Consider the following 17926-nt stretch of genomic DNA (forward strand, 5'->3'; position numbering starts at 1 on the left):
TTGTAGATATTGAACAAATATATTGCGTCGGGCAGAAAGACCGATTGGGTTGATAGCCTTTTTCTATAGGAAATAAAGATTATTTATATTTATATATTGCGTCGAAATATCAATACATTTCGATTGAGCCAAAAATTTGTTTTTATAACTGCAGGTCTAATAGTTGAACAAGAAGACATGCCATTCAATGAGGATGGAATTTGTCCTGATATTGTGATGAATCCCCATGGTTATCCTTCGAGGATGACAGTGGGAAAACTATTAGAATTATTATCAGGAAAAGCGGGCACTCTTGAAGGTAAGTAAGAATAATGCTAGTGTATGCAATAAATGGTTTTTTTAATCGAATCTGCACACATTTATTAGGCAAATTTCACTATGGAACTGCATTTGGAGGTTCGAAAGTTGAAGATGTAGGCGAAGAACTTGCAAAGCACGGGTACAGTTACCAAGGAAAAGACGTATTTTATTCTGGAATCACTGGCGAACCGCTAGAAGCGTATATATATTCAGGCCCAGTATATTACCAAAAATTGAAGCACATGGTACAAGATAAAATTCATGCTAGGTTTGCCAAAAATAGGTTTTCTTTGTTTTCGAATCTTAAATCATGGATTACAGAGCGCGAGGTCCAAGAGCGGTGCTAACAAGACAACCCACTGAGGGTAGAAGTCGAGATGGTGGCCTGCGTTTTGGTGAAATGGAGAGGGATTGTCTCATTGGTTATGGCGCGAGGTAAGTTTATCTTATGATTTGATAGAAGATAATGCTGTCGTTTGAAAACTTTTGTACAAAGTGAACTAAGACTACGCTATATGATCTCAATAGGAATGACACGCAATTTAAGTCACGCCTTTTAAAGCAAAACTTAAAACGCCCATATCAATAATTTCTAAACGCCTTTATCAATTTTCGCTAATTTTGGAATCATTAACAGTTACTACATAAATTGACGTGCTTTCACGTAAAAATGATGTTTTTTCAACACGTGGAATTATTAACAATTATGCTTGGTTTGTTAATAAATGTTTGTTTTTTGTTACCCTCTGTACAAATAATTTCATTTTTTTCCGCTACCAGCTGATTTTTCTTTGATACTTTTTTAGCTCTTGTAAAACATTCGTTTCAACAAAGTGTCTACAAAAAAGTGTTTACAATACCTTGCACCTCATCATTTTTCTGAAAAAAATATAGAAATTCATTTTGTTTGCAAATATATCTTGTTAGAAACAGTACTTGACTTAACTTAAACAAATTATTTAGTACTTTTTATACACCGATAGTTTTTACTGTTTTTGGTGTTTTTGTTTCTCTAAAAGAATTAATCGTATCAGTTAGAAAGTTGACATGCTGGTAATTATGTGAAGGAAATGAAAATCCTCACGCTAACAGGAAGAAATATTTCCAACATCAATATTAGAGCAGATATAATTGACAATTTTATTAATGGACCAGTTGTAATCCGAAATCGGTTAAATGGAGATAATTCTTCTTGCAAAACACTTTACCTGATGGAAGATCTTGCTTTATAACTTTGTGCCGAAATGGGGTTTATACACGACGGGGCACCACCTCACTTTATGTTAACGTTCGAAGATTTTTAAATGAAACAATATCCTAACAGATGGCAAGTCATAATTTGGCCATCCAGATCACCCGATTTAACGGCGCCAGATTTCCTTCTTGGGACTCTTAACGGTCAACATTTTGAACATTTTCTAATATACCTAATTCAATTAGTTCAGTTATTCAGAATTAATACTTTTACATGTTTTTTTGGTTCTGAATAATTAAGTTAGGAATAATTGGTTCGGAATTGCAAAGTTTTGTAAATAATTATGTGCACAGAAACTATACGCGAGACGAAAATTTTACAAGAGGTAAAAAAATTCTAATCTTCGATTTGCTGACCACACTGTTTTTATAGCGGAAAAAGAAGAAAAACGTTTAGAATTGCTAAATTGTCTTGAAAATATTAGTGCAAAATACGGTCTGGGAGTAAATGATATTAAAACCGAAATGATAGTGGATCGTAAAAATGACAATAAGAGGCAACCTGTAAGGTTGGCAAGAGCGAGGTTGTAGAGCAGTTCACATACCATATGGTTGAACCATATGTGACAGTGAACCTGAGATTCGACGGCTCATCCAGCTGACAAAGTTGTGATACCACGATAGCCCAGCTGGTAAGAACGTTCATGTTTCATGTCTTTTCCTACGGCTGAGAGACATGAGTGATACGTGCTGCTGACAGCAGACGCATCGACGCCTTTGAGATGTGGTGTTGGTGTATGCTTCGTATACCTTGGACGGCTAGAAGCACCAATATATCAATCCTTAATGAAAGCGACTGCCTTGTCTGACACATTGGCAAATTTTAAAAATGTTTGCCCACATGAACAGAAATGATAATATAGAGAAACTAGTTGTTCAGGGAAGAACGACAGGGCGACGTGGGTGCGGACGTTCGCCAACAAGATGGACCCATATGATTTCCAAGCTCACGAACAAGATGCTGGAGACTGTAACACGTTAAACGAACGACGAACAACGCAAGGATGGCGACGTATTGTATGCAGGGTCATCCATAACATTGACGAAGATTAAATCTCATAATCACTACACATTCATCACGTTAGACGAAGATGAAGAACAAAGGTTTCAAAAGAAAATCAGCTAGTGGTGGAAAAAAATTGAAATTCTTTATCCAAGAGGTAACAAAAATACAAATATTTATTTTTCTTATATTTCCACGCATTAAAATAATCTTATATATATAATATTTGGAAAAAAACTACATATATCATTTTGAGAACTTTGACGCTCTGTAGTGGCACTGCTAGATATAGGTAATTTACCCAGATCGTCTAATTTGAGGGTGAGGAGTTTGTAGTTCAGTGATTCCAGAGACACACGTTTGGACCACCCCACATATATATTTTTTGAAGAATAGCGACTGTGTACTATTGATACATTTCATTTCATTTGCAGCATGATGTTAGTCGAGCGTTTGATGGTCTCCAGCGATCAATGTGACGTGGACGTATGTAATAAATGTGGAAGACTCGGGTATTGCGGTTGGTGCAACAGTTGTAAGAGTTCCGGCCAAGTGTCGTCAATTGTCATGCCTTATGCTTGCAAGCTGTTGTTAACTGAGTTACAAGCAATGAATATTTCCCCTCGTCTGACGTTGAGCCATTACTGCCAATAATTTTTCAGTTAAATTAAACTTTTTTCCAAATAAATGTGCATTTTAGTTTTCCCATTTTCGACAGAAATTGATCTTAATACGATGATACGGTGATAAAACTATCCACATGTGATATCCCAGGATATGTCAGGTGAAACAGTTGCTTAACAAAAGGTGATTTTTTGCTGGAGTGAATACGGGTTTAACAAAACAACGGTGCCATCTTCACCGCGACTTTTTCAAAACATTTAATTAATTTGAAACACTATATTTAGAGATATTTTTAGAAAGTTATAGGTTGCGTTAATTTTGTTTGCCAATGTATATTGTAATATAAGAATTGATCCTTGTTTTACCCGCAATTTTAAAAGTCAATAAGTTGAGGTATATTTTAACATGGAAAAAATTAAAGGTCCTATTGAGGAGAGTGGAAAAGCTGAAAGGTGATGGGGAAGATGCCAAGCGATTTCCAAACTGTCTATTTTAGCAAACTTCTTTGAGTGGATTCTTACTTGATAAAAGTGATTATTGTTTATAGCCTACAAATTGCAGATACCTTCAAGTGTAGTTGACAATTTCAAACTGTGAAGGAACGGCGCGTATTTGCGAGTTCAAAAATTCACGCCTGTTGGCTTAAATTATAACTATAAGTTAAGTAGTAAATTGACACTTGTTTTGTTCTAATCAAATTTAACAAGCTTTTAAAGAAATAGAAACAGGTCGAAAAGTGTGTAAGAATGATTTTACGTTATAGATGTCATCAACTCCAATAAATAAAAAATTCTCAACTGTCATTCGACAACTAGTAATTTGACGGTTCGCAGCGCCACAATCGGTAGTTGAACTCGCGAATTCAGTTGATTAGTTTTATAAATGAATAGGTAAACGGTAATAAATGTTGGTATATATACGTTTCATTACAAAAGTTATCTTATGAATGACTTAATGCAACGAACGTGCAGGAAAATAAGCATCTTTGATATCGATTATTTTCATTTATATATTAATGGATAAAGACAAAATAATTGATCAAATAGTAAAAAACTCGTGTTCTCCAAAAAATGAGAATGACCAGCTACCGGTGACACTTATAATTGTGGTTATTTGAACTACCAGAATATTTAAAGTGATCAACATGGCAAGCCACAAAATAAAAATTATTATTTTTAAACTTAAATATATAATTATGTCAAGCGTTTTTGCAATTTCCACTTTAAATTAAAAAAATTGAATAAAGCAATATTTTATTATTTAAAATAATGTTTAATTTTTCTCATAATATCCCTTTTCGATTTAAAAGTAAGTACAACATTTTAAATGTAAAAAACTTATCAAAATCACCTGTTATTGCATTCAAACTATTAAAGTTGTATAATAAATTAAAGCCCTTTATAATAACAGTCAACATTTTAACAATGTATTCCGCGGATGCCACATGTAACAGCCTCTGAGATTTGTTTGAGAGGAGGAAATCTGTCACGCCTAATTTGTCACTCTTGTCACCTGAGCAGATATTTTTTGAATGTTAGGGTTTTGCGCCGCCCGGTTTTGTATGTGATTAATATATTATTTTTTCAAATAGAATTTTCTGAGTAACACTTTTGCAATGTCGTTCAATTTAATTACCACGACGGAGTTTAATAACGTGGCATTTCAGGATTTTGTTTATGGTGATTTAGATAATGATTTTGAAGGTTAGTTCTAGCTAAAAGTTGAAAAACGCTATGTATAGTAAATCTTCAGTATATTAATCAGCTCTATATTTTTCACAGACGAGTCACTCATTGGAGGTCTTCTCTCAGATTCGAAACATATATGGCAAGCTAAGGGACCCTGTTTGGAAGTGCGTAACATTCAAACCACTCACAAACTTGGCTCTTGGAGATTTGGTGCTAACATAATACCAGAATCAAGCATTAAAATAACAGCTGTAGAAGAATTAAAAAGATCTAAGGGCCCACTGCCTTTATTAGTCATTGCTGCGAACTGCTCCGTAAACCAAGGAATAATATCAATTTTTGATATATTCGGCTCTAAAGTTTTAAGAACCGTGCATATTAGGGAGCGAGTAAGTGAATTTTGCTATCTTTAGCCTTTAGCCCTTTTTAACTGTACAAGTGTCGTTAGCTCGATTGACTTGTTTTGTGTACATATTTACGACACCAAACAAATTAAATCAGAAGAACGGCTAAGCAATACAAGAGCAAAATGGTTAAATAATACATTTCGATTTGAACATTTTCAATGCCCATATTTTCAGGCTTATACGGTTTCAAATCTGTAGTCATTATTTAATTTTATTTTCAGTTCAGTTAATCTTGTTCAATATTAGTCTCCGTCTAAGAGTTTTAATTTTATAAAATGTTGTAAAAAATTTCAGTTTACTTCTTTCCACGTAAGCTTCTAGTTTCTTCGTTTTACCATTATAATTCTGTGTAAGTTTAATTTTTATTTCAATTTACTCTACCGTCAAGTTTGTTTGCATCTTAGAGGGGTTTTTGATGTTGTTAAGCAATTTGTTTTGGTCGCTTATAGTTCATAGGACTCAGGGAGTCTCCCTGACGAATACCGTTACCCGCTGGTATTCGTTCTGTGAGGTCTCCTTCTATTTGTGCTTGTGCTCGAAAGAGCATGAGAGGGTGTTGCGATGGCAATCAGCACGAAATAGCAAATTGTATAAAGGAATGCAACTACATCAGCGCACGAATTATAGCTGTAACACTAAAGTCAGACGACCAAACAATAAATGAACTATCAATATATACACCAGAAGACAACATACCGCAATTCATTTTTATTTTTTTTATTGACCCCATGGGAACTATACAATCGGTTCTACAGAACGATAAGTAGTCTTTGTGACTTAAAAGTAATGAGACATGTAGAGATGATTCTCCAGCAAAAATCTATCTTTCTTAATTATCCGCAACTCCTGAGAGACTCGTTTTTTGATCAACTCCAAACCACAATTGACTTACTACCAAGTGATCAACCCATGATAGTGCTTGGGGACTCTAATGCACGAGTTGGAAACGAAAAAGTCTTGTATGTACTTACAATGAATTACGTATCAATAATACGTTTTTCGACCGAGTATAAATAAATTTACATTTGAAAATAACAGAAGCCATACATCGACAATCGATTGCATTGGGACTAATAGGCAATTTCACCCAACTCAAATACTCGAAATTCTTGAAGCTGTTTAATTCAATTATTCTCGCTATGTCCACATTTTTTTTCTTGGTCTGTTGAATTACCGTTTTTAAGCTGCAAGATATCTATCAGCAGTTTACACGTACAGTGAAGAATGTACAATACCTTTTTCTTTCGTCTAAAATAATTCCAGAACATTGCTTAGTGTTGGATTGGTCGTCTGACTGTATATTTCAACCAGTAAAAGGTTTTTAATTTTAATTTTTAATTTCTATTGCGTTTATTGTTAGTTTGTTTCTCGTGTTGCAATTTTAATTGTATGACTACTTCACCAGTATCGGGCAAGGACCGTTCGTCACTCTTGGGGCTTGTGGTTGGACCAGTAAGTTTCCATCTTTTTATTTAATTCATTTGCACGACATTTCCCGGAACGCCAACTGTTACTTTTCTGTTTTCCAGCAACCCTGATAATGATATTCAAGGGTCAAATTACATCATTTACCCTTGATTAAAATACACTTTAGTACAAGACAAATCTCTTTTGATTGGGAATTTCTTCAGTGTGTACTCACCGGCTTCCTCCCTTTATAAGTTATTAATTAACTTTTATTGTAGAGAATGCCAAATTCACATTTTTTGCGATTGCTCGTATACAACTGGAACAAATATTAATAAATTAGTTTTTATGGCTGAAATTGAAGTATGCCATTTTGAGGAGATCCGATAATGGTCCAATCTTCTAGATTTGATTCAAGCAGAGTGTTGATCCCATCATGGCTTGTGCAAGAAACAAATATTGTGTGAAAGGATAATTGGGATATTTTATTGAAACACTACTAAATTTCTTTCGAATTATTATACCGCATCATCCAATCTTCAATAGTCCCGATATTTTTTTAATGTTCGCAAATGCCACTAGCAAACCAATTAGAAAATAGGATTCTATGGTGAGATCCATGGTGCGCATGAATCATTATTATTATTATTATTCACACACTGACCGTCAGCTGACTGTTTTGACAACATTTTCAAAGCGGTTTTTCTAAAACCTTATACTTTCGGTTGAAGGAAAATAGTATAACGGTACGTCAGACGAAAGTCGAAGTTCCACTACTGCTTGAAGTTGCCGCCTGAGGCGAAGCCGAGCTCGTATGCACGCGTCTCTTGTACCGTAAAACACTATTGCTTACTGACTGTCTATTTGTGGAAATCTACTTATGGAAAAACTAATCTTTAAAATGTCACTGATCTGGTAAAACAACTATTGGTTTTTGTTCTGTATTAATGCGTGTAATGTTGACTGTCGGCATTAAATTTTTTTTTGGAACATTAAATTGTACACCAAAAGTTTTTGAACATTCAGCGTTTTCTTGATCGTAAAAATTAATGTGCTTGTGCTTATAAGCATTTTTTGCGTTAACGCTTATCGGTTATATTAACTATCCATAACCATGTAAACTTATAATGTAGTTTTATTGAGCTAACTATTTCTGCTTGTGTTCTAGGTAAGTACTTACATGATTGAGAACATTTTCTTACTTTCTCCTTAGACAACGTTCTTTACGAATTAATGATAAAATTTATAAATTTGTTTGATATTATTTGATTATTAAAAATATGTCATGAGCGGTAGATTTGATGAATGGTAAATTACAAATTTTAAATGTGCAATAATGGTAACCATTAAATGGTGTATAAAAGGTAAAATCTCTAATTTCGAAAATATCCACACCTCAAAAGTTTTAGTAATTTCAGATTATTTTTTTACCTAAAATGCATAATTGTTTTCACACTATTTTTAGATAACAAGTCTTCATGTCATCGAATCAGATGGTGATAAATCTGCAGTTCTTGATTCAAGCCCTCTGAAATATTTCGATGGAATTGTTGCAGTTGGTACGCACGGTGGCAATGTATTGTTATTAGATATTTGTAAAGAAGTTTGTGAAAGTGGTATGTCTTGAAAATCATTCCAAATGAGCTTTATAAACTGACTTATATATTGTAATAGTTATTGAAAACATGGATGCCACTGTGCGCGACGAACTAAACCCGTGCCCAATGGTTATTCTAAGGAAGGATACAGCCGGTGACATTAAAAAATATGTGGAAAGATCTGTTGAACGCGAAGAACATCTCGCTTTACATTTAAATGGTATTTTTGCTAAGTAAACAATCCAAAAAGTTTTTAACGAAACAATTTTTTACAGTTGTTGCGGATAATTTTACAGAACATTTCATCTTGAAAGGTGAAAGCGGCGATGATCGAGTACATGTTGATCGAACTGAGTTAGAAGTTAGCTCACTGTTCTATTCAGCACGCATGGCTTCATTATTGATTGGTTATAATTTTGGAGCTTTTCAAGCTTGGAATCTGAGGTAAACATTACTAGCTGGATTTAATATTTTTTACACGATTTCAAAATTGTAATATTGACGGCAAGTGCAAATAGTAAATGATTGTTTTGGACTTTCTGTATTCTGCAGATCATTAAATCTAATATACACATCTCCAATATGTGACGAAAATATTCCAATTACACACTTTACCACCCAAGAACCAGCGGATGATCCTAAAGCCTATTGTTATATATGGGTTTCCTATAGCCACAATCACCTATTTCGCTCAGGATTGCCGTTTGCTGTGATGTATGCATTTTTTTTTGACCGGAAAATATTTTTAAATGGTTACGGCAACATATATGAGGTAAGAAAACAACGACAAAAGTTTCTTGAATTCTTGACAGTTTTGTTTTTAGAATTTTCAAAATTGTTCAATCAGATTTCAACTTGAGTTGGGAGACACTCAATCTTCAACATGTAGTTCCCCGGTTAAAGGGGGTCTTTGCTTGGGCTTCCAATCTCTCAACAAGTGTATTTCAAATAAAGATCAAAGTTCTGTAGCCTTGTGCTTCATTTCTTGGCTTTTTTGGGATGCAAGTGAAGAAGTTAATACCGCTTTTTTATTATTTGACTTGAACCAGTGGTACAAGGAACAAATGCCTAGTATGTATTTTGACTGACAATAAATATGATTAAATGTTTTAAAACATTGTCGTTCTGTTTTAGGTATGCCACATTGGTCTCACTGCTCCAACTATCTGATTAGAAATAGTGTTGGCGAACTATTGTTTGACATAAAAATTGATCATAAGTCTCTGGTTCAATTTATGGGGTTGCAGCGGTTGGAACAGCATTTTTGCCCTACGGCATTATCATTTGGTAAGTTGTAAAGAAATCTGAACTATTTAACTGTGAACATGCAGGCTGGAGATATATGATCTGTACGATATCTTGATAGATATTGAAAAAAAAACGCACGTCAACCTTGACTTATATGAGGACATTTTCATTATAAGACGCCATACAGGGTATTTTATTAACAATATAGTACCACAGGTTTTTCTTTTTAGATAATAATCTACAAGTTTGTTATAATTGTTTATTTTGTACAAATAATTACTTAATTGTTTGATTACACAGCCACACAACAATTTTTTTTTTGATCTGGGGTTGAGACACTTTGACCTGCTGAATCCAAATCCGCGGTCAGTTTTACTCTATCAGGTCAGGATTAAGGTCTAATTGCGAAATAACCATTTAGGCGGAAAAAATCTATACATCTGTACGATTTGTTCAAAAGAGACGTTAAAGCGAGGTAAATCAACATCCATGTCTTATAAACATAGCGACATAAATAACATAACATAAACTTATGTATAACGATAAATGGGCGATTCTTAGGTGTCTGCATCATTTATACGTAATGGTTGGTACAAAGTCCGCCACAATAGTAAAGGAATGAGGTTGGCGAGCCTGTCAGACTGTCAAAATTATCTCAATTTTGATTGGTCACACAATGCGGCAACAATGTTTGCGGGGACTGCGTGCTCACTGGCATTGCCTATCACTCAAGAATACTACTTTTTTCCGCGGGGGATGGTGAGCCAGGAGAGACGAAAAAAAAATAAACAAATAAAATAATAAAAAATAATTGAGAGGGATACCCCTTCTCGCAATGTCAAGAATAGACACACAGGACGGCTCTTTGAAAGATGGCGAGATAGCTGGCACTTTACGTCACAAATACGGACTGACAAAATAAGGAAATGAACAGGCCCAAGCCCTAATACATGAAAAAGCAGAGTTTAGACATACCGAAAAATAACACAAAACGTTTGACTTAAACTCGAGGGTCTGACGTAGTATCTTGTATACGAAACACTCTGTATAACAAAGTTTTAGAGAACAATATTTCCACATTGGTACTTGATAAATATTTTATCTTACTGTACATATTTTCCTAATTTGATTATTTTCACTTAAGTTTGTTTTGTTGAACGTTGTTATTCAAATGAAACGTTTAAGAGAATAGCCCTGCTGATGAGTGGAAATCGCTTGGTTTGTTCAATACTTTCAATTATTCGCATTTTCGATTTCTTCAATTTATTTATTCAATGCGCTCTATCATTCTACCCTGATTAAACTTGATTAACTGCAACTTATATGCAAGGAACGCTAATATTTCTGAATGTACAACTCTATTAAATGTTTTTTTGCTGAGAAATGTTGCAATATAATTGATTAGTCCCAACTATGGTACAAATGGCTTGTTTTATATTTTGAATGACAGTAAAAAAATGTTCATAAAATGAGAGTTTGGTTTCGTGGATGGTGGAAAATGAGAGTTTGGATTTAATGTGGTCTAATCAACAGCAATTTTAATATTTTTAGATCTTCAGGGTATAACAAAAAATGCCATACTTAAATTCCACAACAAATCAATGCAGAGGCTATTTTTGGACAAAATCGCAGATAGTCAGCATTTGGCTTTGCTGAGGCCAGATCATTTTTCCGATCAAATCTTCACTTTAGGCCTTACACCACTATTTTCCGATTATCCAACGCTTAATTCATCGCTTCAACTTGTAAGATGCCGTATACATGTTACTTACAAATCTGTTAATAATATTTTTTTAGGACGACCAACGAGAATTTCTGCTGAGTGTGGCATTAGAGCAAAGGCTTGTCGGCTGGTTATGCCAGGCGGCAACTAAACTGGCTAATAATGCCTTTAGTTCTTCAGGTTTAACCATCTATAATATTCTAAATTGGGCGTTCCATCGTGCGATTGTTTTGAAAAATTCTTTAGATCAATACTGCGTACCATTATTTGATTACTCTGGAACCAGATTGGACGATAATACTCTAACAATGTTATTGGCTGGGACCAATCAAATGAGGAATCTGTGCAGCCTCTATCGATATGTCTCTAATAAACTCATCCAATTTGTTGCTGATGGAAAGCAACTTTTAGAAGAACAGAGATCTCTCGAACATTTGGTAACTTATTTTGAGGTAAGCAAACATCGTGAATGGTTTAGTATTATAGCTTAAAAGTTCTATTAAGCCAAATTCATGTAAATTCGCTAATAGTAGTATTAGCTAAGTCATTTAGATATCGGTTCTATACACCACGATATTTCATTTCCGGGTCCTCCAAGCACATGTTTTGAATTTCAAATAAAATTTTCCTAAATACAGGGTGTAATACGGGGTATTCCGGTTATACCGGAAGTGCGTATCAACTTGCTTATTTTAAATGGAACACCCTATATATTGTAACGGAAATGGCTCGGGGTACTCACGTTTGAAATGGAGGGATCAAAGTTCGTGGTATTTCAGTAAATGGGAGCCCCATTTGCGCCCCATTTACTGACAAATATGACACTGACAAGCGGAAAGTTTCGCACCTGTTCTGGATATGTCGAGAACCATCTGGGTTACCTGAAGGAATCTATATAAGCGGCGAGGAGAACAAGACAGAAAAGTGAAGTGACAGGAGCGACCAGGTGCAGAAGAGGTGGAAACGCCGCGAGTCGGAAACGCGTGTTTTCCGTGTGTTATTGTTATCGTTTGTGAAGTTGACGGTAATTTAGAAGTTAGTTTGTTCCTGTTCCGCATTTAAAGTTATACCGAGGTGAATAAAAGTTGGAAGCTGAAGAAAGAGTTTGATACTCGGCCATCCACGGTACAATATTTTACATTTTTGAATTATACCCCAAATTCTAAATGTATTTCATGTATAATATCTTCTAACCGTCTAACCGTTTTTGAGATATTTGAAATTTTATGTAAAAAATTACAGTTGCAGCCACGCGAATAATTATTCGTTTTTCCTATAAGGGAATTTGTCATACTTAATTTGAGTAGCATTTATTGTTGAAATTGACTTACGTTAATAGAATTTCGAAAACATTTTGAAAACTATTAATACAAAGTGTTAAAAAAATAAGCTTCAAAATACAGTTGAGAAAGCCGCCCAAAATCAATTTTTGGTTTTATGGAAATATTATTTAAACATTTATTAGTTATGGAGAATGTGATAAAGTTTTTTTAACACTTTGTATTAATAGTTTTCAAAATGTTTTCGAAATTCCATTAAAGTAAGTAATATAATTCAATAATCAAAACCCTATCCCTATTTTTCCAAAATTATTTTTAACGCATATCAAAATAGTTGTATTATTTACTTGTGCTATTTACTAACCCTAAAATTGATTTTCTCAGGTTGTTCTCTGGATGACAAACGTAGGACTTTTACCAGAATGCCAACCACGCAGTGGAATCCTATTCAATTTGGTGAGCGCCCCTTACCTAATTGACGATTTAAGAGAATACTACAATAATAAGAGAGAACAATTGCAATTAGCCAGCAAGGAAACTTTCGTGGAAAAGGACTGTTTGCTTTTTATTGACAACATGATTAATAATCAGAGTAGGTAGTCAAAATTAGATGCTTGAAGCCTTTACTATAAACTTCTTTGGTTTAAGCTGAAGGCGAGTTAATAAGGCAACAGTGGCAAGAAGATGGTGGGACTGGTTTATATCCACCTCCATCATTGCAATCAGTTCTGCGAATATATCTTTTGGATGGTATCGATGTGACATTTAAACATTCTTTTGTTACCTATACGCTGCTCGATATCGCAATGACGGTAGATGAACATAACAAAGTAAGCGAAGAATCCCTTCATGTCCATCATTGACAGTCGATTTACCTCACGATTAAATGTTTCAGGTTGTAAAACTTCTTTTAAAATTTCCGCAAATTTTCAACTTGAGCCAGAGTATTATAAAGATAGTTCAAGCGTTTTGGCATCTGGATCATGACGATTACGAAACCGCCTTGGAATCCATCCTGGACCCATCAGTGCTTGTAGAAGATTTACAGCCGTGGCATCACTCGGCGATGATGCGATCTCTACTTATGCAAAACCAGTCTGGTTTAGCTTTATTATATTTACAGGTATTCTTCCGTTTATAATGTTGCATTACATGTCTTAAACTAGAGTGATTATAGATTCGAAAACCTCCGATTCAAGAAGAAAAGGATCTTCTAACTGTAGTAAGCCTCCTTATATCCAAGAACATGTTGGATGAAGCTTTCAATTTCCGAGATCAGCATAAGGGTGAGTGCTTAGAATATTATGAGCTTTGTCGCAGCGAGATTTTCAACAAAATGTCAACTTAGGAGATCCCAAGACTTATACCGGGGTTATTTTTTGCTTTTCCATATTTGATGTAAACAAATAACAAGAAACGTACAGATGCAAACAACATATGAGAACTAAATCAAAAAATTATACAACAAAAAATAAAACAACAACTAAACTATTCTGTTTAAATGAGTGTGCAGTGCAGATCCACCTCCATTCGCTCGAGTTGCGAGCGGAGGGCATTTCCGGAGTGTCTGTGCCGGAATGGGAATCGCGACCCTGTCCCTGCATTTTGGACGATTGGGGGATGCGCAAAAAATCCTTTTCCGCTCAAATTCATTTCAGACTCGACTTTTCCCTAGTACCAAAAAAAATACTGGCAATTTTGATAAATCCAACTGATGCATTTGTCAAATGTTTTAATAACGAGCGCTCAAGCAAATATGGGTTTCCTCACCCTCAAGTTAATGTCTTTGATTTCGCGCGCTAACAAAGTTAAAATATTTGCTTAAACTATACAGGGTGGCTTTAAATTACGTTGCATAATTGTGACGTAATTGTAGTAGTTCAAGAATTGCACAATAAATGACTGAAACTCAGGAATTAATTTTGATTTGGAATTAATGAGAACATATATTCGCAAACGCTTTGTTTCGAATTGTCAAAAAGTTGATCCTTTTTTATGTTTGGATTTTTATTTGTATGTATCTTAAATTACAGCATTATTATTTTTGTTTTGTAGGAACTGCTGATGAATCTGCTTTATTAACACACATATTCAACGAATGCAATAAAAATGAGTTGCTTCATACGTTGTTGTATCGACGTTTGAACACAGACGAAGAAAGGGCATTTTTCAAATATCTTCAAGGAAACCGAAATCCTAAATATGAAGACCTGCAAATCTTCTACTATCTCCTTAGATCAAGATTTTTGGAAGCATTTGACTCATATTCCCTTTCAAAGCGAAAACAGCCAAGCCCTCAAGGTATTCAAAAAAAATAACTTCTCAATTGAAATCAACATCACAACATCTTGCAGGATTAATTGGCCAAAGATATGCTTCCACCACAGATAACGTTGTCAAGATGTTCAAAAATCTGCTGCCCGACGTAAACCGCAACTTGGTGGAGACTGTTCGGAAAGAACGCACCAATCTATGGAAGGAAGTACCTAGAGCAACGCCTTTCTCAGTTTTCGTTCACAATCCTAAAGACCAAATTCACTATAAGTCAAGTATAATTTTTGCAGCTTTAAGTAAAGCGAAACAAACTTTTAATGATGCAGCTGATAAAACCCGAATTGAAACTGAGGAAACCCCGTTTTTAAGAACTCCAAGGATGTTTTTAAGAAAATCGGTTGAACATACTCCCGTTTTCAAATGTCGAGTAAGTGCTATCTTATCTCTAGTGACTGAACGGACTTACTGTAAAATGCTTCTTGGTTTTGTTCTTGTATTATGAAACGTAGTTTTACTTATTAAGTCATTTTTTTAGGTTGTGAAACAGAAGGAAACGGGAGAATATGGGCCTTCTCCTCCTAAGAAATTTAAGCTTTCACCGCGCGCACCAATGGCGACACCGATTAAAAAAAATATGGATATTTCAAATTCTGTACAATCCAACTTTCATACACCACTTGTAAAAAGAAGGAGGACATCTCTCGAAACTACTAATACTCCGGCTATTTTGCCGCAAAGCATTCTAAAGACGAGAACGTTTCTTGAAGATAGTTTAATGAATGAGAATGGTTCGACAAATACTTCCTTAAAGTTGGACTGTGAGAATTCAGTAACGAAAGCTCGCTTTGCCCTTACTTCTAGAAAAGCTATTGGGTAAGTTAATTGATTGAAAAAGTATTATTTATATATTATGATTATTAGTTACGCCGAAATAATTCTGAACGCTTTATAACATAACTGCGTGAATTTTTCCGCGCGTAGTAATGGTAGTAGTAGGCTGCGCACGCACTTTCCACACTCCGCTTCCGCAAAACATTCCGGATCCATGAGAACCAAGCTTAAGAGTTTTCTCTGGTAGCGCACAAAAGTTTTCTTTTCATCCAAGAGATACTCCGGAAAAAACAAAAATTTTGTTTTTTGCACTCGGTGTCACTAAAAATGAACCCGTGGCGTGGCGTCGGTTTTGGTTATGTCTGCTATCGATCACACTCGGTCGATTTCTTTTTCCGTCCACTGAACCACCCTTGTATCGTGACGCACTCGTCGTCCCGCTCACCGTTAGTTTAAGGGTGCGTGCGAGCCAAAAAAAAATAATGGAAGAGTTCAGGAAGTTACGAGTTTATCGCATGCTTCACCACGCGACACGCTATTGCAAATTATTTTTTCCTGCTTATTCTCAATGTTTCATTTCAAAATATTTGATCTAAACTTTACGTATATACAGGATGATTCAAAATTGGTGTTATTTATCGGAGGGTATTTTTGGAGTACAGGAAAATAAGACAAACAAATGATTGTTATTAAAAACTGCGCTATTTGCAAATACCTACATCAGAAGGGCGGCAAGAATGTTTTTTTTTTCAACGTAAACTGCTTCATTAATATCACGTAAATACCTGTTGCATTTTAATTATCAAAAACTAGTAACTATAGATAAATAGAAAGTGCAAGTGATAACAATAAAATAGGGTTTGCATACGTTCTCACTTTGCCAATAATGGTGTCAACGTTTTTGGGGCAAATGAGTGATATTCCTTAACTCGCCACAATATCAACAAAAACCTTTTGTAAAAGGTTATGAATCAATGATCTATTTACAATTAAGTTGTTAACTCACAACAAGTGTTCGAAGTTCTGCCCGTTTAACTCCAAACATGTTTGTCGCCGTGTAATCACTTTATTGTACACCTTTCGCAGCATTTTGTACATCTTCTCGTATTCGATTAATCATCTCCTGCTCAATTTCTACCGGTGTTCTGTGTAATCATCCGAGTACTCCTTGAAGGCTCTGCTGCAAGTATCGTTAATAGGTATTCCTCTATATCTGGAACTCGAATACCTCTTGACCGTCCAGTATATGTATCAATTCCTGGAGCCAATCGTCCAGTGTCTCTAGCCTTTTGTTAAAACTAGTTCTGTGCTATGTTACTGTGACATTTCCCCATAACTAACAGCGTGTTCGCTTATTCGATATTAGGGAACATTTTGCGAAGAAAGCTTCAAACTAAACCACAATTTGACAAATGATTGTTATTCTTGACAAAATCTGTCTATCTGTAACTTCCTAATAATGGAATAATAATTCCTTTTTTACAAAGTTGAAATTCGATTTTCAATGTTTAATTAATATCTTCTAGAAATTTGCGGAAAAAAAATTTGCATTATTTTTCTGTTATTCTCCAAGCGAGCCTCTATAAGCCCTTAAAAGGAATGACGCCAATTTTGAATCTCCCTCTGTACCAAATACTTGCTTGAATTGGTATTTTTTTTTAAGAACTCCTTTGAAATCGCATGTAAAGTTTGACGATTTGCGTTACTCAACTAATTCTGAAGCCCCTAAAGAAAAGAGTTTGAGCCCTCAAGATGATGCGTCTACAAGCTTACGAGAAATATCCACAACTACTTTAGTAGAAACTAATGATTTCTATTGTCCGGACCTCACTTTAGAGGAACAAGAAAATTTAATTGCTGGTAAATGCAGTACTCCCTTAGTGAAGAGCAATACATCTACTAGGATTGGCCAGAAAGTTTTCGGACAATTACCCGAAGTTACTGTTAATATTGCCGGCAAAGCCAGCATTCCTATTGAAGAGAACGATCTATCAACAAATAGACTCAACTATCAAAGCCCAAAGGCTCGACGAAGTTATAAAAGTAATCTGACTTAATGTGAAAGCTTTCTAGCATTACAGTACATCTTTTTACAGGATCTTTTGGAGAAAACGTTGGTCCAGTTCGTACCAGTCCACGTTTAGCTAAAAAATTACTCACCCAGGAAGCCTCTACCACTTCACCATTGGAGTTAGTTCGATCTGCTAAGTTAAAACCGCGCAAATCTCTATCGAGATCTGTTTTGGAGCACAATGCTTTTTCAAAACTTAACGCTGATGATAGTATATT

The 17926-nt window shown here is 35.0% G+C and overlaps 2 protein-coding genes across 2 annotated transcripts in view; both read left to right on the top strand.

Annotated features, from left to right (window-relative positions):
- LOC109536222 (DNA-directed RNA polymerase III subunit RPC2) overlaps positions 1–3245 on the top strand; it is an 11770-nt gene extending 8525 nt beyond the window's left edge. The window contains exons 15-18 of the mRNA XM_048661254.1: positions 155–298; positions 367–568; positions 622–735; positions 2992–3245. Of these exons, the coding sequence (XP_048517211.1) occupies positions 155–298; positions 367–568; positions 622–735; positions 2992–3211 (680 nt within the window). The 3' untranslated portion in view covers positions 3212–3245. The remainder of the gene's footprint in view (positions 1–154; positions 299–366; positions 569–621; positions 736–2991) is intronic.
- Positions 3246–4684: 1439 nt separating this feature from the next.
- Positions 4685–17926, top strand: LOC109536221 (protein ELYS; the record flags this gene model as incomplete). The annotated part of the gene is given in 19 exon segments (XM_048661255.1): positions 4685–4884; positions 4963–5258; positions 8149–8299; positions 8358–8501; positions 8557–8725; positions 8834–9053; positions 9106–9352; positions 9416–9568; positions 11081–11274; positions 11327–11704; positions 12917–13124; positions 13181–13362; positions 13428–13655; positions 13710–13818; positions 14588–14833; positions 14887–15233; positions 15342–15679; positions 17301–17680; positions 17734–17926. Coding segments are annotated over 19 exon segments (4271 nt in total), but the record flags the coding sequence as incomplete, so codon positions are not given.

This window comes from Dendroctonus ponderosae, unplaced genomic scaffold, assembly GCF_020466585.1.
Source record: "Dendroctonus ponderosae isolate FM_Combo_2020 unplaced genomic scaffold, Dpon_F_20191213v2 Dpon_F_20191213_1, whole genome shotgun sequence".
Taxonomy (NCBI): domain Eukaryota; kingdom Metazoa; phylum Arthropoda; class Insecta; order Coleoptera; family Curculionidae; genus Dendroctonus; species Dendroctonus ponderosae.